The sequence below is a fragment of the Odocoileus virginianus genome, chromosome 32 (genome assembly GCF_023699985.2).
Source record: "Odocoileus virginianus isolate 20LAN1187 ecotype Illinois chromosome 32, Ovbor_1.2, whole genome shotgun sequence".
NCBI classification, from domain to species: Eukaryota; Metazoa; Chordata; class Mammalia; order Artiodactyla; family Cervidae; genus Odocoileus; species Odocoileus virginianus.
This window is the reverse complement of record NC_069705.1, coordinates 39,803,594-39,823,795: the sequence shown is the minus strand read 5'-3', so window position 1 is coordinate 39,823,795 and position 20,202 is coordinate 39,803,594. Positions and strand designations below refer to the sequence as shown.

Genomic DNA, 20,202 nt, shown 5'->3' with positions numbered 1-20,202 from the left:
TGCTCCATCTGCCAGTTCACCTCATATTCCTTCCTTTTTAAAAAACAGAAATACAGATTATCTTCTATCACCTTAAAAAAAAAAACACACAACTCTTAACAGAATAATTTTCTTCTATTTCAAAGAAATTCAAGAGCAGATGTATAGATAGTCACTCTCAAGTCACACGGTCACTTGTATTAAGGGTTGACATGGTTGATGCAGTTTTGCATAAAAATTCCTAAATTACTATTTAGAAGTACTCATCTCAAATCATACTCACTGAAGGCACAGACAATAAAGTTTCTGTGCAGAAAGGATGCAGTTTTTCCATCTTGTGAATGTTGCAGAGACAACACCAAACATTTCGCATTTTGCTCGAGAGAGATTGACTTTTCACTGTACCATGAGTGGTTCTGATTTATGATAGAGTCGTCCCACCAGTGGCAAGCCAGGCAGGCTGAGAGTTGTTTTGTTTCAGATATTCAGACAGTGGCAGCGGTGCCACTATGAATAAAGCCCTCTGGCCTCCCCTCTCATGAATTACAGGTCCTGCTCATAAATCTTCTGCGAAATTCTAATCGAGATGTGGGGGTGCAGGCGTCTTCTCTCTGTAACACACTTCCCCCATCACAGTGTGCGCAAGTGCTTTCTGCTACCAAGTTCAGTTCAAGAACATTTAATTAGATTTATAAAATTATGATCTGATGCCACTGGAGTAAAATTATTTAACCAGACTCATAACTACTTGTGGGGACTTCCTGGGGTGGCTCCGTGGTAAAGAATGCACCTGCCATCAGGAGATGTGGGCTTGATCCCTGGGTTGGGAAGATCCCCTGGAGGAAATGGCAACCCACTCCAGTATTCTTGCCTGGAGAATTCCATGGACAGAGGAGCCAGGCAGGCTATAGTCCATGGGGTTGCGAACAGTCGGACATGACTGAGCAATTAAACAACAAGAATATAACTACTTGTGTTCACAGCCCAGCAGAGTTTCAGGGTGCCACTCAATCTGTACTTGCTGGCTGGGGACAGGCTGGGCTAGCCTTGGTTCTTTTGACTCGGAAGCAGTGGAGCATGTTGTTTTGGTTTCAGCAAGTCAGGGGCGTGAAGTGGGGATGCCCAGGGTACCACTCTGACTTCAGTGCATTTCATGCCATCTGACTTCAACATGGCCCTGTGAGGAAGCCCTTCCAGAAAGGCTGGGATGAGAGCCTGGAATTCCTAAGGGTGATCATTCTTTTTAAATGAGTGTTTTAATCTCAGAGCTTAGTCAGATGACTGCATGATTAGCTATGAGTTACCTAGAATAAGAGCAGGTGGATAGATAGAGTTTTGAAGTGAGCTTGTCAGGTGTTGCTCACAGGCTCACCTGAGTTACTGGCTCTTGAGAGGCACAGACCACAAAGGAGCTGGTCCCTTCTCCTCGTAGGTTCCTACCTGAGCCTGGACTCTCAAGACTCTCAAGTTCTCAGTGACCTGGGACTGCCAGATTTCTGCCCGTTCTTGCAGAGTTTCCAAAACCCTCACAAGATTGCACATTTTTTTCCTGCCCTGGGCTTTCTGTCATTTTGTTACTGTAGCCAGACTTAAAAAAAAATGTTAGCAGAACATTTACATCACTAACTAGAACTGCGTCCAATAACCAATACTCTGCAGCCTAAATGCCACTCGTGAAATCTGATTTCAACATGAAAATATTGAAGTAGCCTCTTCCACTTAGTGACACTAAGTGGCAAATGTTTAGATTTTTTTTCAATTCTGTAATCCAAGTGCCATAAAAAAATCCAATTTAAAAATTACATATCATAGCTAATTTTATAATTACATGAAATGAGTCTAAACCAACCCTTGGAAAGGATGAAAATTGAATGCTTTTCTTTTTTCCACCTCTCTCTCTCTCTCTTTTTTTTTTCTGGCTGTGAGGTACATACAGCCTGCAGGAGATTAGCTCCTAGACCAAGGATCAAATCTGGGGCCCCAGCAGTGAGAGCACTGAGTTTTAACTACTGGGCAGTCAGGGAAGTCCCTGAAAGTAATACCTCTAATTCAAGTGTCTGTAAAAAGAACATGTAAGAAGGGTTCCACAGTGACCCAGTCTTTCTGACTTGGGGGTGTTTTCTAAACTAAATTTACTGCAAGTCACTTCAGGTCATCGAGTCTTCATTTGAACTAATGATAGATGGTCTTCAGAGGGGTCTGAAAGACGGGGCCCCATGCAGCTCCTGTCTGAGCGGAGACCACTGTCCTGCACTGGGCAGTGGTCAGGTGTTTGACAAGAAGAACGAATGAGGGAAAGACAGCGAGCAAATTAAGCGGCGTCAGACCACACTGCGGACGGTCCATTCATTCATTCATTCCAGAAATATTTATAAATATTTATAAAGTTACAGACGTGAACCAAAGCTACACCTGCCCCTGAGCTGTGTTAATGTGGAGAGGAATAACAAACACAGGGGCCGTAAAGGCCCTGGGTACCACAAACCCCGTATTTCCCATCCTTAAACCTCTGTGCAAGCTTCACTTTCTCATATTTATCAGAGAGCCATGGAGAGTTGTTCATAGTTCACAATTCTAACTAAAATACAAAAAAGCTGGAGGAACCCATATTCAATCTTTGGAAATGAAATAAGAGATGGAAACATTATACAGAGTAGAACATAAATGGCCCTGAAAATAAAGGACCGAAAACACAACTGAAATGACAGAATCTGAGTCCTTTGAACAGCCTACCTCCCCCAAAGCACCACAATCCTAAAAGACCATGAAAAGTTTGCACAACAGTGAGGTGTAGCCTTAAGACAGTCTTTCCCCACAGCGTGCAGCAGAGAGGTTTGTCACCCCCTAGTGGCCCCCAGAAAGTGGCTTCCCCGACTGGCAGAGTCCTGCCCTGCACGGAGAGCCCACGCCCACCCCACAGAGTGCTGCCTCCAGACGGTGAGTGGCTGGACCCGGCCCTGCAGTCAAGGATCCGCTCACCGCTTCTTGCGGGCTAATGAGGTACTTGCGATCCACCAACACCTTGTCCAGGCGTGGGTGGGCATCCCCTTTCCCACCTTTTCCCTCCGTTTCCCGAGCTCACACCAGGCACATGGACAGGTCTCAAAGCAGCACCGAGGATGAGGCTGGGCCTTGGGAAGGGCCACTTCCCCCCATCTTGCCACCCACCCATCTTGCCTGCTGTGGCACAGAGAACGGACTGGTGGACACACTACTTGGGGAAGGAGAGGCTGGGACCCCCTGAGGGAGTAGCACTGACATATACACCACTGTGTGTAAAGTGGATACCTACAGGAGGCTGCTGCATAGCACAGGGAGACCAGCGTGGTGCTCTGTGATGGCCTGGGGGGTGGGATGGGGTGAGAGAGGGGATTTAAGCACATTATGACTGAATGGTGCTGGTGTTTGGCAGAGAGCAACAGACACTGTAAAGCAATTGTCCTCCAATTAAAAAAAAAAATGGCCCTTTACTCTGGGCTTCATCTCACAGCTGACCACAGTCTTGGGCTCCCAGCTTGCACGTGGAGGTTTCACCACTCCTCCCCACTTTTGAGCTTTAACACATACTTTTAGAAATGCATTTGTAGCTTGCATGATGAGTTTGCATTCAGATCAGGGGTGGCCTGGCCTTCCTCCCACAGCTTTGCTAACAGATGTTAGCATCTGACATCTTCGTCAAGGCCCAGTGCAGGAAGGAAGGACCGTCTACAGCCACTGCACACACAGGATGCAGCGGTCCAGTACTGCGGGGCTGACAGCCGAGGCCAAGCCGCAGGCCAGGCTCCGGCTGGGGTTCCCTGAAGCCCTGGGTGGGCACTCCTGCTCCCCCTGAGGACAGCAGTAACAAGGGTGAGCTGAGTGTTACAGACACTTGAAGATGGAATGCGGGTGAGTGCTCAGCACAGAAAGTCCACAATGCAGGGAACAGCTGGTCTCCTGACACTGCAGTTTAGCAATACGATCTACGATTAAATGACACTCAACCAGTTGTTAAGTGACAATAATAACCAAACTCTACATGAAAACAGAAATAACTAATAAAGAAACACAAGTATGATAAGGCCACGTTTTGAGGGGCTAAAGGGATAAATCTATACCCTTAACATTGACTCAGACAGTAAAGAAATCTGTCTGCAATGCAGGAGACCCATGTTCAATCCCTGGGTCGGGAAGATCCCCTTGAGAAGGGAATGGCAATCCTCTTCAGTATTCTTGCCTACAGAATCCCTATGAACAGAGGAGCCTGGAACAATCCATGGGGTCACAAAGAGTCAGACAGGACTGAGCGACTAAACACAGCACAGCACCGCATGCACATATATGTGTGTGTTATATGTGACTATATGCATAAATCCTTCACTGATAGATGAGCGCAGACATACATATGTACAAATAGATAACTTATGTGCAAACTTTGTTCCTCAATTGGGCTACTTACAGATGACATAAAGCTGTTCCATGTGGCTTTAATTTGCCCCTTCTTTCCTTAAATGTATATACGTTGCATTTAACCACTTAAAGTCCTCATGGTGCCCAGGGTGGAGCAGGTCCTTAATAAATTATTAATGACAAATGAGTCTCTCTGACAACTTTAACTGAAAGAGGAAAAAGTCCCCCGCACACTGGGATTTTGTTTGATGTTGGCAGGTAATCTTTGTTTTCTCCTGAAAGCAGAGGGTAAGGAGCACATTTGCTCACCACTTGGCAGACCTGCAGACCTGGGACACTCATCCCAGCCACTCTCCCTAGTTCACTGCGGCATGAGCATCATTTGTGTCGTCAATGGTCCAAATCCACTTTCAGTAAATAATTAAAATGCAAAGAATGAACCTCAAACATCTGCCTTGAGATTTGTACAACTGGGGGATGCATGCAAACTGAAATGCAGTTATTTATTATAATCTTCATTCTAGTAAGCCCAAGGGCAACATGAACTCAGTTTATTTACCATTTACAGTTACTACTTATCAAAGCTGAAGTGTTTCTTATCTCTTGAGGTTCCAGTACTGATCAACATATTATTCAGATGCTAAAGAAACTTATACAAACTGTGTCATACCAACTTAGGAACTGGCCTTGGGGAAATACACATCTCAGAATTTAATAGTAACCAAACTTTCTGACTAAAAGGAGAAGTTTTATGTTTACTCTGCTCAATTTCTTCAATTTAAAAAATGTGAAAAAAAAAAACTTCCCCTCAAAAAATTAAATAGATTTTCCAGCCTTTGAACACCAAGGAATTTTAATGAAGTCTAATAAACAAAGGGAAAAATATTTGAAAGTTTGAGACTATATTTGGAAAATTTAAGTCTGATTTCCCATTTTACTATAAATATTATATTTATCTTCCTGTCCTACTGCAAAGTACCAGTCAGTGTCAAAAAAAGGCTTTAAAATGCAAATTTACTTTTTCTCATCTAACAATCATTTAACTGCATTTAACTGAAAAAATAACTTTCTTACGCTGGGGTCCTCATGTGTATGTAAGAAACCGTTTTGTTATTTACTTTTTTCATTACAACTTTAAAGCAGTTTGCACATTGAGATGTGCATTTAAAACAGAAAAATCAAATATATTCATAAGTGAAACCACTCTGTGTGCTGTAACATAATGCTTTATGTGAGCACAAAGCAGTTCTCTTAATTGATGTCACATGTGCCTTTGAACTGCCAAAGACCTCTCATTCCTGATTTTCACAGAAAATTTTAGGCATAAATATACATTGTCTTTGAAATCACTTGGTTCTGCTACAATCCTCAAACAAAACTTTACTCCCTCCTTACCATCAGCTATTTAATACTTTTTAGAATGAATTATATGTTAGATTAAAGTGGCGCCTTTTGCTTCTGTCTCTGCTCTTGGTTTTTATAACTTATGAGACTTAAAAATCACAAGAGAAATCAATTCCAAGAGGCAGAACAACACAGAGTTTAGGAACAAGGTCTCCTGGAACTGAACCCTGACTCAGCTACTTTATCTGTGGGTTTGGTCAATGTAACCACTTCTTCCTGGTTCATATCTAGATGATGGGATAACAAAATTGCCTTCCTCAGTAGAATTAAAAGGGTCAATTTGTATAAAGCTTTGGGAATCTAGCCTGGAAGATATGGGAGTCCAAGACTAGTCTTACATGAGCTGTCATCCATAAGGTGTGTCCCTCAACACCTAAATAGGCATCAAACATGAGCTGGGGCAGATTCCCAGGTGGTGGTGGTGGTTTAGTCACTAAGTCATGTCCAGCTCTTTGTGACCCCATGGACAGTAGCCCACCAGGCTCCTCTGTCCATGGGATTCTCCAGGCAAGAATACTGGAAAGGGTTGTCATTTCCTTCTCCAGGGGGTCTTCCTGACCCAGGGATCAAACCTATGTCTCCGCTTGGTCAAGCTGGCTTAGGTTCCTAGGTGGCCTCTCCATAATATCTGACTTTTGGAGAAGTGAGTGCAAAATAATCAAGTTTATGAATTTCATCCTAATTGCCAGGAGAACTGGGAGGATTTAAGCAGTGAAGTGTCATGTTGTGACTTGTATGTGCTTAGAGGAGGAGCCGGCGGCTGTGTGGAAGGAGACTGTGGAGGAAGGTGAATGGAGGTGGTTCCACGGGTGCAAGAGGTGGTGACTTGGTGTACGTGGGGCCTGAGCGGGCAGCCGAGTGTACTGGGTAGAGTGGGTGGAGGTGATGGGACATGATGCAGCAAATGTGGGGCAGGAGGAGGATGGCTCTGAGGAGGGAACTGGGGGTCCAGACTGTGGTTCTGAGCTCTCTTCTTGGCTGTGGGTAGCCGGGAATATCCTAGGACATCTGAACTCTGGGTGTATTTCACAACTGTGGGAACTCTCATATCTCCTCTCCTTACACTCACCCCCACTAATCATGAAATCTATTTAATATTTAAACTGTCTATGGACTCATGGAATGAAAAGCCTGCAGTCACACTACAGCACAATTCACTGTATCCCCAGGTACCTGGGAAGGTCATGACCCCTGTGCTTCTGGGATGCCCAAAGCTTTGGTACCAAACCAGTCACCACATGGCTTTACCGGTGGCAGTAGGGGACCTACAACAGGACACTGTGACCACATCAAGACACTTCTCCAGATATTTTCATGGTGTCACCTATCAAATGTATGTGGTTGCAAATTGTGAACTTTGGATATTTCCATTATTTACTTTGTATGAATTTAGCAAGAGGTGAAAACACTACTTTCTCCAGAGGACTGTTAGTATCACTGTATGATGCAACATAGACAAGTGTTTAGACTTACCACTCAAAACATGGGTGTAGATCATCACTGTCACCTCAGCAGACCTAGCTCAGTCCCCATGGGATCACTGTCTGCTCCATAAAGACTGACCAGGCACTCACGTTACCTCCTCTATGTCTGTCTGTCTGTCATCTCCCCCGGAGAGCTTACATCATTCCTTCTGTCCAAAACCCCGTGCAGACAGTCAGGCTGAGGTCCTGGCAGAGAAGAGGTGAGCCAGGGCACCTTCAGGTCTCCTGTTAAGAGTGACTCTCAGACTCCCCATGCCCAGAGGGAGACTTCACCCACTTTTCCAATGGAATTCAAGAAATGCTGTCTGCTTCCCTCTCTTTGAGCCTCTTCTGTCTTTGTCCATCCTCAACCCAAGACTCAAAAAGCTATGTTGTGCTTCTTTTTCTCATAATTCTCACACAGTTAAGACTCATGTTGAATATACAGAATGCTAATCTATTTATTGGCAGAAAGAGGAGAGTGAAAAAGATGGCTTAAACCTCAACATTCGGAAAACTAAGATCATAGCATCCAGTCCCATCACTTCATATCAAATTGATGGCGAAAAATGAAAACAGTGACAGACTTTATTTTCTTGGGCTCCAAAACCACTGCAGATGGTGACTGCAGCCATGAAATTAAAAGATGTTTGCTCCTTGGAAGAAAAGCTTTGACAAACCTAGACAGCATATTAAAAACCAGAGACATCACTTGGCTGACAAAGGTCCATATATGGCAATGGTATTTCTGGTAGTCACGTACAGATGTGAGAGTTGAACCATAAAAGGAGGCTGAGCACCAAAGAAATGATTCTTTTGAACTGTGGTGCTGGAGAAGACTCTTGAGAGTCCGTTGGACTGCAAAGATATCAAACTAGTCAACCCTAAAGGAAATCAGTCCTGAATATTCATTGGAATGATTGATGCTGAAGCTGAAACTCCAATACTTTGACCACCTGATGCTAAGAACTGATTTATTGGAAAAGACCCTGATGCTTGGAAAGATTGAAGCAGAAGAAAGGGATGAAAGAGGATGAGATGGTTGGATGGCATCACCAACTAGATGGACATGAGTTCAAGCAAACTCTGGGAGATGGTGAAGGACAGGGGAGCCTCGTGTGCTGCAACCCATTGGGTTGAGTTGGACACAACTGAGTGACTATAAACAACAATAAACCACTTGATTAGAATTCTTGAGACGAAGGTGTAGCTGTGCATTGTTTTACCCAATGAAGAGTTGCCTTAACATAAACATGACTCATACAGATACTAAAAAAAAAGAAAAAGTCTGTGTTTATACTGAAAGGCATTCTGTCCTACATATATTCAGGAAGAACCAAACTGGCATTATAGGGATAGACTGACTGTGCATGTTCACTTCTCTATCCTGAGAAGCAACAGGCACACATGACAGACACCTTTCACTTAAGCTAAGGATAAAGCTTCCATGGTTAAAATAAACACCACAGAGACTGTGTGTCTATGACCCCCAGTGAGCTGCATTATCTTCAAGTAAAATGATTTTCCTACAGCTTTAACGAGAACAGAGGTATCCATGTCTACCTGGATATTTTCACTAAAATCATATATGTGCCTAGAGATATTTACAATCCCAAACAGGACTGATTTTGTAGGAAACTGAAAATTTTTCTTTTGCTAGTTTCCTAGTAAAAACAAAATGAGGAGACAGCATGACATAGACACAGAGATCAACAGAATAGACCAGAGAGCCTGAGACACTCATATAAACAGAACTGATTTTTGACAACTGATCAAAAAGCCAATACAAATGGAAAAAAGACAGTTTTTCAACAAGTGGTGCTTGAACAACTGGAGATCTACATGCAAAAATAAATGCTGGCACCCTCTAGAGAAACTCATTTGAATTGGATCAAACACCCAAATGTAAAGCACACAACTCCTAGAAGATAACACAGGAGAAAATCTATGTGACCTTGATTTTGGGGACAATTTTTTCAGGTACAAGATAAAAGGCATGCTCCATGAAAGAAAGAACTGATCAGCTAAACTTGATTAAAATTAAAAACTCTGCAAAAGACACTGTCAAGAGAATGAGAAGACCAGTCATAGACCACGAGAAAACATTTGCAAAAGACACATCTGATAAAGGACTCTTATCCAAAATATACAAAGACCTCTTAAAATTCAAGAACAACAACACAAAATGAATGTCCTGGTTAAAAATGTGCAAAAGACCTAATTTGAAACTTCACCAAAGAAGTTAGACAGACGGCAAATAAACGTGTGAAAAGATGCTCCACATCATATGTCATCAGGAAGATGCAAATGAGAACAAGGAGGTACCAGCACACACATACGGGAGCTGTCAAAACCCACAGCACTGACAGTATCAAATGCTGGTGAGGGTGTGGAGCAACAGGAAGTCTCATTCACTGCCAGTGCAAATGCAAAACGGTACAGTCACCTTGAAGGACATTTGGTGGTTTCTTAACAAACTCTTATCATATGATCCAGCAATCATGCTCCCTTACATTTATTCAAAGGAGTTGAACATTTATGTCCACACAAAGTCTTGCACACAGATGTATATAGCTGTATTCATAATTGCCAACACTCGTAAGCAACCAAGATACCCTTCCATAGTTGAATGGATAAATATACTGTGGTTCATCCAGACAGTGGAATTTTATTTTGCTAAAAAGAAATGAAACACTGAGTCATGAAAAGACATGGAGGAATCTTAAAGGCATGTTACTGAGTGAAAGAAGCCAGTCTGCAAAGGCTACTGAGGGATTCCAAGTTCTACGACATTCTAGAAATGGCAAGACTATGGAGATAGTAAAAAGGTCAGTGGTGGCCAGGCATTGAGGGATGAGGATTGTCTCAATGGTGCTCTCCTGACTCTCTGAAAATGCAATGATTATTTGCAAAAAAGAAAAACATAGATTAAAATGACAGCGAGGAAAATAAAACCTATGGAAGGAAGTTGATTATTTTTATAAACATTTATATGTTCATACCTAGAAAGTTCAAATAACTTTTTAACATGACTAAAATACTATACATAAAAAAGCCAATAAATTAATTTTATAACTGAAGACTTTGATGTAATATCCTAAGAGCAAAAATACTGTATAAGTAGAAGTACTATGTAGTTTTCAATTTTTAGAAACTAGGTAGTTAGATTACTTCCAGTTTGAAGCTAGTTTAACATAGCTTCAATGAAAAGCTTTGTGTACACTGTGTGTGTGGGCATGTGCTAGTGTGTGTGTGTGTGTGTGTGTGTGTGTGTGTGTGTGAACATTTGTTCTCTTTGGCTTTGTGTTATGGAGTTGATTATTGTTTTCTAAGACTACAGCTTAAGAATGAATCCAATACAATACTGCAAAGTAATTACCTCCAATTAAAATACATAAATTAGGGAGGGAGGTGGGAGGGGGGTTCAGGATGGGGAACACATGAAAATCCATGGCTGATTCATGTCAATGTATGGCAAAACTCACTACAATATTATAAAGTAATTAGCCTCCAACTAATAAAAATAAATTTTAAAAAATAACAAAATAAAATAAATTAAAAAAAAAAACAATAAAAACTAAAAAAAAAACAAGAATGAATCCAAACTTGTGATTCTTTTTAGAATATCATCATGTACTCTTAATAGCTTTCCAGAAAAGTCACCCTACGTCACAAATCAGTGATGCATTTACTAAGCATCAGTGTGTTACACAGGCAGGCGATGTACAAATAGACTCAGGCCTCACCTCGACACTCAGGGAACTCAGTGAGATGGGAGACGCAGAGCAAACTTGTTGAATTACATTTTAATATTCTATGTAGAGTGCTTGATGTCTCAATAACCTCCTGACTGAATTTCTCCAAACTGAACACAGTGGCATGGCCAGGATTCTCTGTGCACGTTTCAGGGTCGAGGTGCTGATGGACCCAACGTGATTCCATATGACCCACCTTCACGACTGCAGAGCTTATGTTGATGGTTAGAGTGGCTGATACGGAATAGACTAATGTAACATGACCACAAGGCAGAGACAAATGCTCATACACTGAGGGAAAGGATCTCGCACTGTGGAGGCCAGAGTTCTCACCCATGTGTCTGTTCCTCCTTAAATCTGAGGCCAGGCAGAGCACTGGACACTTACGTTTGCACGCAGGCGGCTTCCCCCTGTTGCTCCACAATCCGTCCTCCTGACACACGGCTGTAGCTTGCTGACTAGCATCCAGCTTGAAGCCCTCATTACAAGCATAGGTCACTTTACTGTCCAGTGTGAACTCATTCCCCATAAATGAACCGTTTCCTGGGGACTCTGGGATTCCACAGGACACAGCTGGAAAAAACAAACAAACAAACCTGACAAGTTCAGAGTTATTCTGACAAGATATAATGAAATTTTCTTTTCTTTTTCTGTGTCTCATCTCAAAGATATATAAAAACTGTTAAATATTAGCATTTCTCATGTGTGGCATAAACAGGAACATTTACAAAGTTGTATGGGTCTTAAGAGCTAATGAGAGACAATGGAAACTGGGTCAAGATACAGCATCTTTTAAATTTATTAATTCAGAAGGTATGTCTGATGGCTCTCACACAGCTTCATCACATGGACATTATCAGATGGTCATGGTGAAGAGAACAGTGTAATGTGCTATAATTCATTTAATATGGGAAAGAAAACATAGATTAATATCTTTACCATCACAAATTTATCACCATACTGACTCTTTGGGGTTGAGATTTCATTAGAATCAGTTAGGAATAGCTCACCTCAGGTCTTAGGAACCTCCCACAGCTTAAGTCCTTTCACCCCACTTACCAAAGATTCATTTTCCTTAAAGCACAGGAAATTTTGTTTCAAGAAAAATATTACCTTAGTTAAGAGCATCAATGTATCCATTGCTATAAAATGTATGAGTTTATCAACTATCAGTCAGAAAGCAGGGGCTGCAGAACTAAGGAATTAAGGGAGATACTCAGAATGGAAGGCTCAGTCCTACAGGGATGGACACACAAGCCAGTTTTTTAAAAAATTAGTTAATTTATTTCAATTGGAGGGTAATTACTTTAAAATATTGTGATGGTTTTTGCTATACATCAACATGTATCAACCACAGGTATGCATGTGTCCCCCCAATTCTGAACCCCACCTCCCACCACCCTAGCCTGAAAGGTTGGGCAAGAAAGTAGTACCAAAGAAGAAAGAACTTTTAACAACTAGTAAGATGAACAGAGAAGTTATTATAAGCACTTCCTTCTTAAATTTACTAGCTCTGATCCACACTTATTTACTGTGAGATGAAACAAACAAAAACAACTCTGAAGTTAAATAAGTTACACTAAGGAACCCAGGGTTTTCCCAGGTACTGCTAGTGATAAAGAACCTGCCTGCCAATGTAAGAGATGTGGGTTTGATCCCTTGGTTGGGAAGATCCCATGAAGGAGGAAATGGCAACCCACTCCAGTAGTCTTACCTGGAGAATCACATGATAGAGGAGCCTGGTGGGCTATACTTAATGGGTCCAAAGAGTCGAACACAACTGAGTGAGTGAGCACATGGAATCCATAGTAATGGAAGGTGACAAGACAGGAATCCCCCCAAATACACACACCACTCAGGAGCACTTGTCAAAGGAAATCTTTGCAATCACCAGTTTAAGGCTCTTCTTTTACTCAATCAACATTGAAGATGTTATGGGTTTTGAAGCATCATGGATTTTTAATTTAGATCATTTAAACTATTTCCCACATAGCTTCCAATGAGAATACACACCTAGTAAGATAAAGCAGGAAGGACTGGTTGAAAAAGTTTATATAAACATGGGTATATATAAGTTTATATAATTTTATGGGTAAGGAAGAGGGTCAGAAAGATAGAATTATTCTCCTGGGTTAGCACAGTGACTTTGTTTAAAACCAGGGGCTGGAGAACAGACCTGATTCCCAAGTGAGACCTCCTTCTGCTCTATAGGCACGCAGGTCACCTGTGACTAAGCCTGAGTGTTTTGGTTGCTGTCTTTGTTCTTTTTTTCTGTATCAAAATCTTCAGTAAATGCAATAGGGAGTTATCAGAAGAGTTAAAGAAAATGTAGTGCTGATAAGAACCAAAGTTCTAGAAAAGTTAAAACTCTAAAGTTTCTCTTATGCTTAAATTTATGATAAGCTATTTCAACAATCTGAAATATATAGATGTGTGTGTGTGTATAACTGTATATGTACATATGTGTGTGTGTATATATATATATTTGTGAGTGTATATGTATATATGTGCATGAGGGTATATGTGTGGAGATATACACACACACACACACACACACACACATATATATATATATACATACATACACACACACGTGTATGTGTGTGTGGGTGTGTATCTGTATGAGATCAGTTCAGTTCAGTTGCTCAGTCGTGTCCGACTCTTTGTGACCCCATGGACTCCAGCACCTCAGGCTTCCCTGTCTGTCACCAATTCCCTGAGCTTGCTCAAATTCATGTCCATTGAGTCAGTGGTGCCATTACCATCTCATCCTCTTTCGTCCCCTTCTCCTCCTGCCTTCAATCTTCCCTAGCATCAGGGTCTTTTCCAATTATTTAGTTCTTCACATCAGATGGCCAAATGGAGTCTGATGGAGTCTGATGGAGTCTCAGCTTAAGCATCAGTCCTATCAATGAATATTCAGGACTGATTTCCTTTACAATTGACTACTTTGATCTCCTGGCATTCCAAGGGACTCTCAAGAGTCTTCTCCAACAACACAGTTCAAAAACATCAATTCTTTGGTGCTCAGCTTTCTTTATAGTCCAACTCTCACAACCATACATGACTACTGGAAAAACCATAGCTTTGACTAGATGGACCTTTGTTGGCAAAGTAATCAAGGAGCAAGTGTCTTTTAATTTCATGGCTGCAGTCACCATCTGCAGTGATTTTGGAGACCCCCAAAATAAAGTCTGTCACTGTTTCCACTGTTTCCCCATCTACTTGCCATGAAGTGATGGGACTGGATGCCATGATTTTAGTTTTCTGAATGTTGAATTTTAAACCAACTTTTTCACTCTCTTCTTTCACTTTCATCAAGAGGCTCTTTAGTTTCTCATCACTTGTGCCATAAGGGTGGTGTCATCTGTATATCTGAGGTTATTGATTTTTCTCCCGGCAATCTTGATTCCAGCTTGTGTTTCATCCAGCATGGCATTTTGCATGATGTACTCTGAATATAAGTTAAATGAACAGGGTGACAATATACAGCCTTGACGTACTCCTTTCCCGATTTGGAACCAGTCTGTTGCTCCATGTCCAGTTCTAACTGTTGCTTCTTGACCTGCATACAGATTTCTCAGGAGGCAGGTAAGGTGGTCTGGTATTCCCATCTCTTGAAGAATCTTTCATAGTTTGCTGTGATCCACACAGTTAAAGGCTTTAGCATAGGGGGTATAGCTCAGTGGTAGAGCATTTGACTAAAGGCTTTAGCATAGTCAAATAAAGCAGAAGTAGGTGTTTTTCTGGAACTCTTGCTTTTTCTATGATCCAACGGATGTTAGCAATTTGATGTCTGGTTTCTCTGTCTTTTATAAATGCAGTTTGAACATCCTGAAATTCACAGTTCACGTACTGTTGAAGTCTGGCTTGGAGAATTTTGTGCATTACTTTGCTAGTGTGTGAGTTGAGTGGAATAGTGCAGTAGTTTGAACATTCTTTGGCATTGCCTTTCTTTAGGACTGGAATGTAAACTGACCTTTTCCAGTCCTGTGGCCACTGCTGAGTTTTCCAAATTTGCTGGCATATTGAGTGCAGCACTTTTATAGCATCATCTTTTAGGATTTGAAATAGCTCAACTGGAATTCCATCATCTCCACTAGCTTTGTTTGTAGTCGTGCTTCCTAAGGTCCACTTGTCTGGCTCTAGCTGAGGGATCACACTATTGTGGTAATCTGGGTCATGAAGATCTTTTTTATTTAGTTCTGTGTGTTCTTGCCATCTCTTCTTAATATCTTCTGTTTCTGTTAGGTCCATACAATTTCTGTCCTTTATTGTGCCCATCTTTGCATGAAATGCTTCCTTGGTATCTTTAATTTTCTTGAAGAGATCTCTAGTCTTTCCCATTCTGTTGGTTTCCTATATTTCTTTGCATTGATCACTGAGGAAGGCTTTCTTATCTCTCCTTGCTATTCTTTAGAACTCTGCAGTCAAGTGGGTATATCTTTCCTTTTTCCCTTTACCTTTTGCTTCTCTTCTTTTCTTAGCTCTTTGTAAGACCTCTTCAGACAACCATTTTGCCTTTCTTTTCCTTGGGGATGGTCTAGATCACTGCCTCCTGTATGGAGGAGGATGGATGGATGTCTCGAATCCCCATCCATAGTTCTTCAGGCACTCTATCAGATCTAATCCCTTGAATCTATTTTTCACTTCCACTGTATAATCATAAGGTCATACGATTCATGACCATGGTCATGGTCATTCAGGTCATTATCTGAATGGTCTAGTGGTTTTCCCTACTTTCTTCAATTTAAGTCTGAATTTTGCAATTAGGAGTTCATGATCTGAGTTACAGTCAGACCTCTTTCTTGTTTGTGCTAACTGTATAGAGCTTCTCTATCTTTGGCTGCAAAGAATATGATCAATCTGATTTTAGTATTGACCATCTGGTGATGTCCATGTGTAGAGTTGTCTCTTGAGTTGCTGGAAGAGGGTATTTGCTATGACCAGTGCATTCTCTTGGCAAAACTCTGTTAGCTTTTGCCCTTCTTCATTTTGTACTCCAAGGCCAAATTTGCCTGTTACTCCAGGTATCTCTTGACTTCCTACTTTGCCTTCCAGTCCCCTATAATGAAAAGAACATCTTTTTGTGTGTGTGTGTGTGTGTTAGTTCTAGGTCTTTTAGGTCTTCATAGAACCGTTCAACTTCAGCTTCTTCAGCATTACTGATTGGGGAATGGACTCAGATTACTGTGATATTGAATGGTTTGTCCTGGAAATGAACAGAGATCATTCTGTCGTTTTTGAGATTGAACCCAAGAACTGCATTTTGGTATAAGACCCAGTTTCCCCCACAGTCAGTCTCTCCCATCAGGAAGCTTTCATAAGCTTATCCCTTATCCCTCAGGGGGCAGACAGAATGAAAACTACAATCACAGAAAACTAATCAAACTAATCATATGGACCACAGTCCTATCTAACTCAATGAAACTATGAGCCATGCCGTGTAGGGCCACCCAAGACAGATGGGTCAAGGTGGAGAGTTCTGACAAAATGTGGTCCACTGGAGAAAGGAATGAAAAACCACTTCATTGGACTTGCCTTGAGAGCCCCATGAACAGTGTGAAACGGCAAAAAGATATGACAGTGAAAGTTTAACTCCCCAGGTTGGTAGGTGCCCGATATGCTACTGGAGAAGAGTGGAGAAATAACTCCAGAAAGAATGAAGAGACAGAGCCAAAGCAAAAACAATGGCCAGCTGTGGACGTGACGGTGATGGAAGCAAAGTCCAATCCTGTAAAGAGCAATACTGCATAGGAACCTGGGACGTTAGGTCCATGAATCCAGGTAAATTGGAAGTGGTCAAACAGGAGATGGTAAGGGTAAACATTGACATTTTAGGAATCGATGAACTAAAATGGAATGGAATGGGCAAATTTAACTCAGATGACCATTATATCCACTACTGTGGGCAAGAATCCCTTAGAAGAAATGGAGTAGCCCTCATAGGGTGTATGAGTATATATGTATACATATGTGTGTGTATGAGTGCATATGTGTGTGTATGTATATATATATATATATACATATACATATATATATATATATACATATACATATATATATCTGTATCTGTGTTTACATGTGTGTATGTGTGTGCTGTGTATTGCTGGGTGTGTGAGTGTATATGTATATATGTGTGTGTGTGTGTGTGTGTGTGTGTGTGTGCTAGGTCACTTAAGTCGTGTCTTCTCTGTGACCCTATGGACTGTAACCAACCAGGCTCTTCTGTCCATGAGATTCTCCAGGCAAAAATACTGGAGTGGGTTGCCATTTCCTCCTCCAGGGGATCTTCCCAACTCAGGGATTGAACTCACATCTCCTCCAGCTCCTGCATTAGCAGGCGGGTTCTTTACACTAGTGCCAACTGAGAAGCCCTGTATTGGTGTGTCTATGAGTGTGTGTGTGTGTGTGTGTGTGTGTGTGTATGTGTGTGTGTGTAAAGCATAATAAAAATTCACAGATGGAAAACGAAAAAACATAGACATATGGACATCATTTTGAACAAAGTATCGAAAATAATGAAATTATAACCTTGGCTTTCTGAAGCCATTCCTTTGTCGAGGCATTGTATCAGTGGGAAGGCTGCTAAGTATTTTGCACAATATTCAGCTTAATTTACTGAATGCAGTAAATGCCCTTTATGATCCTGCTCTCAGAGTATTGCCAATATCTTATTTTCTTGTCATTTTCTCTGAGATTTCACTCCAGCAATCATTTGTTCATTCTCACCAACCTTAATTTCTCTGCCACTTGCTGAAGCGTGCCCAGTGGCTCACTTCCCTACAATTCTCATTTGGGGAGAATTCTGAATGGAATGACATTTCTCTGGCAGGTTAAATGGGGAAGAAGACATTCCACAAGCACATTTGAAGCACTAATTTGAAAGGATTCAGACCCAAGAGGGCAAAGCAGTAAAGCTTTGTAACTACTTCTGTTAAATCTGGAAGCTTAAGGCACAAGTGAACCCTTATTTCCAGGACTTAACAAGACCCACTTCATGTTGTCTGATCAACAAATGGGAATCTTTTTTTGGCCTTGTGCTGCAGGTTTTAGGCCCTAGGGTGTCCTAACATCAGGCTATTTGGCAGAGCTTAAAATAGAGGTTGGCATTCTACTGAAAATGGAATTCTTACACTTCTGATTCAATGAAGAATAGATGGAAAAATTCTCGTAGTCTTATAAATTTATGCTTATGAGATGATGTCAGTTTTCTGCTAAAATCTAGTATGCATCCATCTATTCATTCTGGAAATTTTGCATGATAAATATATGACAGATATTCTTTAGATCACTTTTTAAACATCAGTTAGCTAAATCTATGCAACTATCAAAACCTGGAGAACTTTCTTACTTTCGGTGTAGCTAAAGGGAGTAAAATTCCTTTTGCTTTATATTTGTTTTTTGTTTTATTGTACTAACATAGCATTATATTGCCTGGCAACTCAGACCAACAATCTCATACTCATATCATGAAACTGATCTGTCTGAGAGCAGAGGTTTTAAAGTCAGATGTCTGAATCAGCTCCAACCTCTGGTATTTAGCAGACCCATGACCTGAGTTACTCAGTAACTTGTCTCACTGCTCTCAGGTTAATAATGCTCACCCCAAAGGTAACTGTGACGACAGTATGAAATAATGTGCACAAAACCATTAGCGCTCTATTGACACCATGTAGGCTCTCAGTAAATGACAGTATACTAAGACGTGTGTCTTTAAACACACACATAATTTATTCTCATTTCTTTTGTAAATAAAGATATGAATTGCAAGGAACAACTCCTTTAAGTCTGTTTGTTAATGAGAACAAAGAGGAAATCAGAAGGAAGCCGGTTTACTTCTACTACATATCTCATGAGTGAGCTGACATTTTGGTTTCAAATAAATGGAAGTGACACTCCAGTTTCCAGTGTTGCAGGCTTTCTAACAGCACAAGATCCATTTGGCATTATTTTCTTTTCATATTTAAGGTCATACAAAGAGCAATTTTTCTTGTCTCTGCAAGTCTCAAGCACTTCTTGGACCGTTACCTACTTCTTTCAAATGCGTGTGCTCTGTAACTTACACTGGCTCCTTTCTGGAGCTACTCAAGCTTCAACACCTCACCATTTGCTTTGTTTTTATTTTTATTTCTTTTCCTTTTCCTTTGTTTCCCCTTCAAAAGCTCAGTGATTGCTGGACTTGGACTATTGCCTTAGATTTGGAATTCTCATATCTTGATTTCCACTCCATTCTACTCAGTGTCCAGAGGGGCTCTGCCCACATCCAAGGTTACCGCTGACCCTCATGCAGCTGCTAGACAAACTCCAGGCCTCAGTAAACTGCTCCTCTGGTAAGTGGGAAAGTCGAGTGAGATCCTCTGATTCACCCCTTTCCTCCTGCTGTTCTCATTTCGTTGACCAGCAATCACTGTCTAAATATTTAAAAATTTGCTTCATACTGGTGGCCTTCTCATTGCCCAACACCAATATCCTAGTACACATTCCCGTGACTTCAAAACAGTCTACCCTCCCATTATCTGGACCTCACTCATATGGCTAGGGCAAACCGAGAGGAAGGGCCATCCATAATAGGGAAGAGGAAGAGTGTCCAGAAGCAGGGTTTCCTCTAGCCTGGTTTAGATAAGAAGTATGGTAGGTAATGGTCCTTGCCTGGTGGTTCAGATGGTAAAGAATCTGCTTGCATTCCGGGAGACCTGGGTTTGATCTCTGGATTGGGAAGATCCCCTGGATGAAGGCATGGCAACCTACTCCAGTATTCTTGCCTGGAAAATCCCCATGGAAAGAGATGCCTGGCAGGCTATAGTCCACGGGGTCACAAAGAGTCGGACACAATTGAGCAACTTTCACCTCACTTCACTTCATGGTAGGTAATGGGCTTCCCAGGTGGTGCTAGTGGTAAAGAACCTGCCTGCCAGTGCAGGAAATGCAAGAGACTCGGGTTTGATTCCTGGGTTGGGAAGATCCTCTGGAAGAGGACATGGAAACCCACTCCAGAGTTTTTGCCTGGAGAATGCCATGGACAGAGGAGCCCAGGGGTCTACAGTCCACAGGGCTGCAAAAAGTCAGACATGACTGAGCATGCACACGTGGTGGTAGGTAATAAGGTCTGAAACAGGGCACCTAGGAGGTAATACCACAGGTATCCCAGTCATAACCCCAAACACTGAGCTGACCATCAAACAAGACTACAGCATCACCATGTGTATTTT

General features: G+C 41.6%; 1 protein-coding gene across 1 annotated transcript in view; it reads right to left on the bottom strand.

The window, feature by feature from the left end:
- CSMD1 (CUB and Sushi multiple domains 1) overlaps positions 1–20,202 on the bottom strand; it is a 1,985,846-nt gene that overhangs the window by 77,977 nt on the left and 1,887,667 nt on the right. Inside the window, exon 50 of the mRNA XM_070460176.1 lies at positions 11,378–11,563. Within this exon, the coding sequence (XP_070316277.1) occupies positions 11,378–11,563 (186 nt within the window). The remainder of the gene's footprint in view (positions 1–11,377; positions 11,564–20,202) is intronic.